We start from the raw sequence: 11,343 nt of genomic DNA, 5'->3' as shown, positions 1-11,343 counted from the left end.
GTTTTTTGGTATTGGCATTTTAAATTTCACTGAAGTAAATTAGTATAAAAGAAGCAGTAAATTGGATTAGAAATCAATTATGACAGATTGTTTGAGGTTATTATAAAAGATTATTGTAATTTTTTTCATCTTTAAATAATATTTTCTTATTTTTTATTAAACAATCTATAATATAATTGCTTATAGTCTTTCTTTTCTCGATCAAATATACAACAGCAATGATGTTCTTATTAAGATAGAATTTTATTTTTCTTAACTGATTTAATAAATTAATAAAAATTCTTTATTTACTTTTAAAAATATATATATACAGCATATTTAACGTATATCTATAAATAATAGTGTCACGTACGTTAATATTTTGTTATACATATATAATGTATATGACATATACTCAATTTTTTTAAATCAGAAATCATTCATTAAATAGGTAGCAGCTTGTTAGGCCGTGGACAGAAGTTTGTCGTATTGTCTACTCAAATAAAAATTAACATCCTTTAATGCTACTCCTCTTAATAAAATTATAATTCTAAAGGCTACAGCTAGCCCATTTCAAAAAGAATAAAAAATAAAAAATAAAAGTAAAGGCTAAAGCAAGCTTTATTAACCGAGCCAAAGTCCATATACTTTTCTTTGGAACTTTTGAAATCAAACTCTTATTAGTATGTATTAATATTTTTATTGCTGTAATTTTTTTTTTAATAGATTCATGTAATTAAATATTAAGTCTTTTAATTATAATTTTTTAAAAGTATGCTAACTAATTATAAAATGACACTAAAAGATATTTATTTTTTTTGATAAAAGCATTTATATCATAGATTCATAAAGATTTAGACCTCTCGGTCATTACAGAATAGGGTGTCCGGGACGGAATCTACTGGGAGGGACCCAAAAGTCTGATGGGTAAAAGCCCATCTAGCCACATTATGAGCGGCAAAATTACAGGATCTACTGATGAAAGAAAAATAACAACTACTAAAAGAGTGAGATGACTTAGTACAAAAGGAGATGTAGTTCTCTATTGCCCAACGAGACCCCTTCCCATTGATGGCGTCAATAACCACTCTCGAGTCACTCTCCACTATAACATACTTAGAGCCGATATCCAGGGCAGCAGTCACTGCCAAAGAGCAGGCCGCCGCTTCACCACAAAGAACATCCGAGAAGTTCTCCCGAGCTGTCTGAATTCTAATCACTTTGCCAAGATGGTTTCTTGCCACAACAGCAATACACATACTATCCAACCCCACTTTTACATCACAATTCAGCTTAATCCAATCCTGAGGAGGAAGGGACCAAGCTTCCTTTAAAGCTGGGGTAGGACTTTGGAGCAAGGTATCAAACATATCTGCATAAGAATTACAAATATTATCAATGCATTTGTTAATATCAACAGGACAGTTATTATGGACCTTCTCATTACGCACCCTCCAAATAGTATCCACAACAATAGAAGCATATAAGAATATATCATCGACACGAGCTCCTTTATGTTTTAGATCCCAGATGAACTTGACCCAATCCCAAGCTCGGATGCCTGTATCACACACCGGATAGATACCCCAAGGAGATGAACGCCAGAAATGAAGAGCCACCTCACAGGATAGAAACAGGTGTTCAATGGATTCTACACACCTTCCACAAAGTGGACAGCTTTGATCATCTATATGGAATCTAGTACCAATCACAGCTCTTACCGGGAGGGCACTAGACAAGATACACCACCATAAGACCTTATGACGCTCCAAAATTTTGCTATTCCAGAGTTGGTTCCAAAGCTTTGGGGCAACAACACAATGGGGAGCTCTTTCCAAGGCCTGAGCAAGATAAGCAGACTTGCACGAGAACTGTCCATTACTCTCCAGAGTCCATATCCACCTATCAACTCCGCCACTAGAGGGTTGACCCCCTTTGAGAATGGCTGTAACTGTTTCATTGTCAAAACAGTGGTTCAGCTTTTGGGTATCCCAATGCCCATTGTCTTGAACAAGATCTGCCACAAGGTTTAGGTTGGGGGGGGGGGGGGGGGGGGGCACCCCCACTTGGTTTCGGATAGAAACCTTTATAGTGAGGAATCCAGGGGTCCCGCCAGATATTCGTAGTCTCTCCATTAGCTATTAGCTTGCAAGCCCCTTTCCTCAAGATAGAATTAGCTTTCACAACACTCTTCCAGAACCAAGAATCAGAATTTTTGTACCTGCAGGTGAGAAAATCTTTGCCCCTGAGATACTTGGCTTCCAAAACTTTGCAACATAAAGATTGGCTTCCGTTTAGGATATTCCACCCCCATTTTGATAAGAAGGCCTGGTTCATTTCTTTAGTTTTCCTGAAACCCAGCCCGCCAAAAGATTTCGGAAGGCAGAGTTTATCCCAAGCCTTAAGGTGAATACCATGATTTCCTTTCTCGAAACCCCACTAGAAGTCTCGGACCAACCCATCGATTCGGTTGACCATACGAGTAGAAAGTTTTGTGGTTTGCATAGCATACATTGGCAGCGACAAACCCACAGATTTTATAAGAGTTGCTCGCCCCGCCTTTGACAAAGTTTTTGCCTTCCAACCTTGAAGCTTTGTCGTGAGATTGTCTAAAATAAAATTAAAATCAGCATCCTTTTGCCTAGATCTGAAGAGAGGCAGACCCAAATATTTTATGCACCCCTCTGGATAATCAATTCCCAAAGCTACCTTGATATCACGCCGCATTTCCATCGGGGTGTTTTTACTAAAGAAAATGGTTGTCTTAAGCTTGTTTACCTGCTGGCCCGACCAAGAACAGAAATTTTCTAGGCAACTCCAGAATCCATTTGCCTCAATTAAATTAGCTCTACCCACCAAGATTAAATCATCAGCAAAGAAAATGTGAGAGAGCACCGGGCCTCCCCTGCTAAGATTTATCCCCTTGATGTTACCCCGGTCAAGGGTATTGGAGATCAATCTTGAAAGAACTTCAGCATCCCAGATGAAAAGGTATGGGGAGAGAGGGTCTCCTTGAAGAAGCCCACAAGAGGGTTTGATGTTTCCTACCTGACCCCCATTTAGACAGATGTTGAGGGTCGTAGTTGAAATACACTGCGAAATCCAATGACGGAACCCCATAGGAATGCCAGAGCATTCTAGAACATGATCAATAAACCTCCAGCTCAGCCTGTCGTAAGCTTTGACAAGATCGATTTTTATAGCAAAGAACCCCTCCTTACCTTTCTTCCTATTAAAGGAGTGGATAATTTCTTGGATAATCACATTATTATCATGGATATTCCGCCCCAGAACAAAAGCACCTTGCGTAGGGCATATGATAGAAGGAAGAATGGGTTTTATCCTGTTTGCTAAAATCTTAGCTATAACCTTGTACACTACATTGCATAAAGAAATAGGCCTGAAGTGATTTGTACGTTTAAGATTTTGGACCTTCGGGATGAGCACAATGTTCGTGGCATTAATCCCTCTATGCATGTGGCCATTTACAAAGAAGTCTTGAATCGCATCACAGAAATCAACACCAACAGACTCCCAATAATGTTTATAAAACAAAACTGACATCCCATCAGGACCCGGTGCTTTATGGTTATTCATGGCAAACAGAGTTTTTTTGATCTCATCAGAACTAGGAGAGCAAACAAGAGCCTCCAACTCTTCCTGGGTGATTCGGTCCTGAAACAACTGGGAGCAATTGTAATCCAGACAATTCGCAGCCTCCGTAAATATACCCTTAAAGTAGTCCATGAACTCACTCCCTATGGCTTCCCGGCCGGAGATCCAGACATTATCTTTGTCTATAATACTCTCAATGGCATTTCGACGCCCCTTAATGGTCGCCGAAAGGAAGAAAAACTTAGAGCATTTATCCCCATCTTTGAGCCAAGAGATTCTGGCCCTTTGATTCCAATAGATCGCTTTTCTTTCTAAAGACTCATTCAACTCTCGGCGAATATCACGTTCGTGAATCCAGTCTCGAGACCCAGCCGGCAGACTCTGCAGAGAGTTGAGTTTATTCTCAAGCTCTTTTATAACCACATCAAGCTTTCCAAATTGGGTTCTACTCCAGTTCAGGAGGGCCACCCTAGTGGCCCCAACCTTTTTGAAGATTCTTGCAGGGGCCCAATTGTGCTTAACTGACTTCCAGGCATTGTCCACTACCAGATTGCTTCTAGCATCACGGGTCCACCCTTCCTCAAATTTGAAGCATCTCTTATACTTGGCGACCAGACCATCCGACATTAAGCACAAAGGCCTATGGTCGGAGTTGCAAGTCTGGGACGAGCAGAGGATGGCCCTAGGAAATAAGTTTAGCCAGGCGCCATTCACTAAACCATTATCCAACGCATATTTCACATGATGCCTCCCAGACCTATGGTTATCCCAAGTCAAGTTGTCCCCTTGGATAGGCATATTGATTAGACCTCTGGCGTCCAAAAGGTTAGAGATGATCGGGATGAAAGGATCCCGACCCGAGGAACCTTCTCTTTCAGAGTCACTGAGAACAAAGTTAGTATCACCCAAGATCAGCCAGGGCCCCCCAAATCTATCTCCCAAGGTCAGAAACTCAGACCAGAACTTTTTCTTCGCATGTAGGTAGGGAGGACCATAAACACACGATAGGAGCCACGGATGAGAGGGGGGATCTGAATACACTATCCCTGATATATGATTGCACGAGCTAGAGATACACTCAAAACTAAACCCAACCTTCCAAGCCAAAATAATTCCTCCCGCATTTCCAATAGACGGAACACAAATATTAAAGTAAAAGTGAAGGGACTTAAGAATACGTACCAAAGGTTTGGCGTTCACTTTAAGCTCGGTCAGAAAAACAAAATCAGGGACTTCAGTTCCCGAACTGTAGAGGTCTGCCCTAACCCTCTACAGTTCCACGCTAAGCCTCTCATGGCTCCTGTGGAGGAGATTCAGCATTCTCCTCCACAGGGGTATGAGAGTAAGCGGACCCACTCGACACAGCATCATTGATCATAAACGAGCCAACCTGGGGGTACTTCAAGATACCAGATCGGCTCGGGGAATTGGAACTATCCTCAGAAGGATCATCAAACACCATTTCAGCATCATTCTCTTTACGCCTCGAGTCCCAGGGGAAGTCACGCACAACCCCGGGATACTTGCGGAGAATTTTCTGAGGCCTAGAGCAAAGAGAAGCAGAGGATTCAAACTTCCTTTTTTTGACAGGAGTCGTCCTCTCATTAACTTCAGAATAGGCCGGGACTCCAAAATCACCTCCTATCTTACGACTCACATATAAGTCTAGCTTCCCAAAATATTTAAGATCATTCATTAAGTCCTCAGTAGCTTTGAAAAAAAGAGCCAAAGCTTTATCTTCATTAGGAAGCGACATAGACTCACGATCAACATTGGGCTGTGGAGAAGAGAGCCCAACCTGACCGCCACTCACTTGATCTTCAAGAAACGGCCCAAGAGTAGGAGAGATATTTTTAGACACTATCGGCCCATTTACTTCCAAATAAGAAATTTCATTTATATTAGTATTAGCATCCCCCCCTACCGGCCCAGGTTGCACATAGGTCTCACGATCATCAAAGGACATATAAGAATTGACCCCAACCTGCCCGTCAATAACTTGAGCCAGAGGAACCGGCCCATTTAAGGAAGCGATAAAGCATGGGAGAACCGGCCCCAAGAAGGCCCTATCTTTGAATTGGCCCCGATGGGCCTCCTGCCCACAAATAGAAAATTCTTTAGGCTCCAACTCCTTTAAAGGCCTCGACCCACCAGGCCCAAATAGCAAAGGTCCAACACTACTTCTCGGCCCAGACCCCAACCCAATTTCAACACTAATAACTCTATTCAAGGCCGGCCCACTATCCAAGTCAAATTCCTTACCACAAGACTTCTTAGAAACCAAAGGGTAAAACGCCCTTTTGACCTTATTTGTAGGCTCCAAAGGAGGAAAACAAGCAGAAATCTTTCCTCCAAAATTCAAAACGAAGGTGTCCCCATTACCATTACTGGTAATCCTCTCACCACACGTAACAGGTACATTCTTGGGCCTCCAAACCTGTAGCTTACCATGACCCTGCCCCAAAATACCCCGAGAAGTCACTATCATGAAACGCCTCGAGCCACGAGAAGCTGTGAACGGACGCCTACGCACAGCACCACCCACCTCTGTCCTGGCCACGGTCACCGGGTGAGCAGAGAACCTTACCCCATCCACCAAAACCCAGTCTAACGATCTACCAGACGGTGAGGTTGACGGAAAAATAAAGAACGGACGAAAAGAAGCATCAGGGTCCTGAATTTCATCCACAGAAAGAAGAAAGGTTTCCTGAAAATGATCCCTTTCCGTGGCCACCGATGAAGCTAGACTACGGACTCCACTTTCTTGGGTTCCTTCATCTTCGTCGTCCAAATCCCAACCGGACGACAACCAACCACCTTGCTTGACAAAAGCCTTCACCAAAACAATCCTTCCAGCATCAACCAACTCCTTCTTGCTAGGAAACGCCCCAGGCTTATTAGAATTCTTCATGAAACCCAAACTCAGCTTCCAAATCAATATCCCCTTCGCTATCCCAATCCCTGCAACACGTGACTAACCAAGGCCCACCAACAAGCAAACCCCTTCAATACTCCGTCGAACGAAAAAACCCCCATAATACTCGCCTGGACTTTTCATCTCTCTGTCTCTCTAAACATTATTTTAATTTTTACTCTCTTCAATTTTCTTGAGGTGAAAGACCCAGTGATGCCCACCTTTCCCTCTAACAATCTCCTCCTCAGTTCTCTCAGCCAAGTCCTATGCCACTGAGTCACTGACTATTTCTCCCGGTGCCGACTATTTCTCCAATCGACCCTCGCGCTCAAAGAATTTGCTTCACTGACTATTTCTCTCTCTCTCTCTCTCTCTCTCTCTCTCTCTCTCTCTCTCTCTCTCTCTCTCTCTCTCTCTCTCTCTCTCTCTCTCTCTCTCTCTCTCTCTCTCTCTCTCTCTCTCTCTCTCTCTCTCTCTCTCTCTCTCTCTCTCTCTCTCTCTCTCTAACAGAAACTCCTAAAAGATATTAAACATTATTAATATATGCTTTCGTTTTCTTTGAAAAAGCACTAATTAATGCTTGGTTGGAAAAACACACCGACAAATGCATGGGACATAATGGTATTAATAATAAATCTCCATTTATATATAACTATTAAAGATGATGTGCCAAAAACACGTGTTATTTGTGTATTAGTTAGTTTAACATAACACCCCTCAAAATTTATTATAAATTAATTATATATTTTATTTTCATTAATTACGTTTAAATAAAAAATATAAGTTCGTTTTTTAAAGCTAAGTATTATCTATATATATATATATGTTGTTTAAATATAATTTATGTGATTTTTTCCATTAGAGTATCTCTAATGAAAAGCTAATGTATTGTTATTTTTAGAACATTTTGCTAAAATTTAATTCTAATAATGTAAAATGTGTGCTAAATTTAGCACAGAAGATAGTATGGGTTAAATTTTTACCCACAATAAATACTACATTTTTTTAAATTACCTATTTGTCACTTATTAATACTATTAATTGACTTTGAAGAAGATATATTTATAAGATATTAAAATAATATAAATAAAATTAATTATTTTGTATGTTTTGAATGAACATTAATGGTAATATTGAGTTTTATAGCTAAGTTGCACCTTGTGTATTGGAGCACAAATACAAGAAATGGGCCAAATATAGCCTTATGGTATTTTTTGGGCCAAATTTAACCTAAAATATACACCATTCATTAGAGATAGTCTTATTATGATATTATCTACTAATAAAACAATACAAAAAATTAACATCGTATATGAAGTCATGTTTTGTTTAATGTAATAGAGATTAATAGAATTAAAATTTCTATTAATCTTTGATTTTCTTTTAAAAGTGATGTAGTGGGATTACAATGTAATAAAAATTACATTATGTAATAAAATCTTTATTACATTAGAAAAGCTATGTAATGAGAATTACATCACAAATATTAAATAAAATAAGTAAAAAAATTCAAATATGAAATTTAATAATCCATGCTAAAAAATTAGCCATGGTATTTAATTATACCCCAATTATTACACATAGGAAATATATTCTAATCTTTTTATTTCTTTCCAAAATTACCCCTCTTTTCAAACTCCTCTCATTCTCTCTAACTCCATTCTCTCTCTTCTTTCCCTCTCCCAAACTCATGGTGACCCATCGCACGAACCCAAACTCCATTCGAACCCACCGCACGAACCCACTCGTCCAAAACCGAACCCACGGCAACCTTGTAGACCACTCGAACCAAGTGACCAACGAGACCCACGAGATCCCCCAATAACTGACGAGACCCACAAGACCCACGAGACACCCCAGCGACCCACGAGACAAAGCTCCGTCCAGTCTTGGATCACCTTCCCCGCCTCCGTCCACGACAACTCCAACCCAGGTTTGTTTTTTCTTTTACTTTAAATTCACAATCTGTGATTAAACTGTGGTTTGTTTGGATTTATTAATTTTGTGTTTGGGGAAGAATCTGAGTTTAGGGATATAGTATTTTTGGGGTTTTCTTTCTTTGTGCGACATTATGCGATGTTATGTAATTTTGTGCAATTAATACTGCAAAGTCAAATCGAGTTTTTGTGTTGGTATTATGTGTGCGATTTCCATGCAATTTTCGTGCGATAAGTCATGACTATCATAAGTGTTTTTGTGTTCCTGCTTGTATGCGATTTTTGGGTGACATTTTGTGCGATTTTATTTAAATGTTTTACTAGTCAATGCTTGAACAATTTTAAGAGACATTATGCAATTTTTGTTTAAATTATTTTATCAGGATCTAGATTTACTAACAAGTTGTTTAACATCCTAATATGAATTTCTAAAACAATGTAAATAAACACATATAAAGTTTGAGAAACCTTACAGTGGGTGCAGCGGAATTAAATGACTCCTTCCGTTCAGATCTCTAACCCTTGTATCCTTTCTGTAGCAGAATATCACCAAGATATGAGCCCGATTCTCCTTCTTGTTGATTGGATTCTTCACAGTCTTACACAATATGATTGAGATACCACTTGATGTGTGTGGGCACTCACTCTATCACTCAAGGTATGAAAATATGAAGAGAATAAGAAGAGAATATGGTTCGGGTATGCTATAGGAAAGGAGGCTCAAAATTTCACTGAAGGTGATTTTTTCATCAACTTTAAGTGTGAGCCATCACTATCTATTTATAGCCAACCACCTAGGTTTAGGTTAGGATTTATTAAGAAATAAAATAATGAAGAAATTAAATGGAAAATACATTCCCTAGTGGCCAGCCATAGGATGTATTGGGCCCCACTTGGAATTTTCTATTTTATCACAATCTTTCCTTATTTTCTCAAAAATATCATTTTTCCAATTCTAACCATTTAAATGCCAAAACTAATTATTTAATAATTAAAAGAACTATCAAATAAAATTGTCATTTAATATATTTATTAATTAGACTTATAAAAGTCTCTTAATTAATAAATAAGACCTAGGATCTCTTTTCTTCACATTTAAGCCCTTGCTTAGTGAAAATTCATAAACTAGACATAGTCTAATTTTAGAATTATAATTGATTAACTAAAATCAATTAACTGAGTCTTACAAGCAGTATGGTCTCAAGTAGTATAGGGACCATGGGCCTATATAACCGAGCTTCCAATAAGCCGATCTAGAATTTACCAAGTAAATCCACTAACTTATTAATTCCTCATTGCATTCACTGATAGAACTCGGAATTGCACTCTCAGTCATATAGAACGCTCTATATGTTCCACGATATAGATACGCTATTAATTATCCATTGTTATAATCCCAATAATCAATGATCCTCTGTAGATGATCTACATTGCATAGGGAGAAAATTACCGTTACACCCTTTCAATGTATTTTATCCTTAAAACACTTGGCCACCTATAAATGATATTATATTGAACTAATATAGTCACTAAAATGAGCGCTCTATCATTTATCTCTATTTAGCAAGCTCGAAGGAAATCATCGTTTCACTTCTATGTCGGTTAGAAGCTATAGATTTCATATCTATGATTAGCACTCCCACTCAATTGTACTACCATGTTCCCAAGATGTACGTATCACCCTGACCAAAAAGTAGACTTAACTAACAAATCAAAGAACAGGAATAACACTCTTGAGATCGAACCTAATATTGTCAGGATTAAGATCATTTGATCTAGGATTAACTAAGCGATATTGAATTGAATAGATATTACGGTAAATTTATCATATCTAATCAAAGTTCAATATCGGTGCCTTCCAATGTATACTCCATACATCTGATACTGGTAAACTTTGCCAATGCCCTAGAAAGGACATAACACTTATCCAAGGTGTAAGTATACCTATCGCTGATTATCATGACAGTCTAAATTCAGTGAACTGATAAATCAGGGAATTAAACTCTTTGAACATATAATCATAATTATATTCCACTGTGTTGACAACACTATAATTATGAACAAATACATATGTTCTGGACCTAATAGAATTTATTCATATGAAATAAATCATGTGAACCATGCAACATAAAATAATTTCTGATCTTTATTAATTAGTAAATCTGATTATATTGAAATGGATTTTATTTAGGGCACAAAACCCAACAATTTTTGTGCGATTAATACCGTAAATTCAAATCGGTTTTATGTGTTGGTATTGTGTGTGCGATTTTGTCTGATAAGTCATGATAGTGCTTGAACAATCATAAGTGTGTTGTGTTCCTGATGGTATGCAATTTTTTGGCAACATTTGTGCGATTTTATTTAAATGTTTTGCGATCTTTGTGCGATTCCTGGTTGTTATTTTGCGATTTTGTGCGATTTATAATCCAATAATAGTCATCTTTTGTTTGTAAATGCAGATGGCTCCAGAAGAGACATTAGAAGGTCTAATTAATAAATATATTTAAATGATAATTTTATTTGATAATGAATTATAATTATTAAATAGAAAAATTAGTATTTGAATAACTAGAACAGAAAAATAACATTATTGAAGAAAGATAATTTTGTTTCATCAAGGAAGCAAAATAATGGAAAAAATCAAACTCAAGGGCCTTATAGGGAGTTCGGCCATGAGTGGTTATTTTATGTCATTGGATCTTTTAAATCAGTCCATTTAGTTCTAACCCTAACCCTAGTGAATGCCTATAAATAGAACATATTATCCTTTGATTCAGTAGACACAATTTAGACTCTCTCATGTCTGACAAACTGAATAAAAAGAAAGACAATTATTTTTGTATTTAAAATTTCAAAAAATTCTCTTGTTTTTCATCATAAAAATTCATGCTCCTT

General features: G+C 37.9%; 1 protein-coding gene across 1 annotated transcript; it reads right to left on the bottom strand.

Annotated features, from left to right (window-relative positions):
* Positions 1-833: 833 nt before the first annotated feature.
* Positions 834-2,114, bottom strand: LOC133034516 (uncharacterized). Its single transcript, XM_061109612.1, has one exon. It carries the CDS (start codon positions 2,112-2,114, stop codon positions 834-836), a length of 1,281 nt encoding a protein of 426 aa, XP_060965595.1.
* Between the last annotated feature and the right edge of the window lie 9,229 nt (positions 2,115-11,343).

This window comes from Cannabis sativa, chromosome 2, assembly GCF_029168945.1.
Source record: "Cannabis sativa cultivar Pink pepper isolate KNU-18-1 chromosome 2, ASM2916894v1, whole genome shotgun sequence".
Taxonomy (NCBI): Eukaryota; Viridiplantae; Streptophyta; class Magnoliopsida; order Rosales; family Cannabaceae; genus Cannabis; species Cannabis sativa.
Note: the sequence above shows the minus strand (reverse complement) of the source record. Positions and strands in the feature narration are given on the sequence as shown.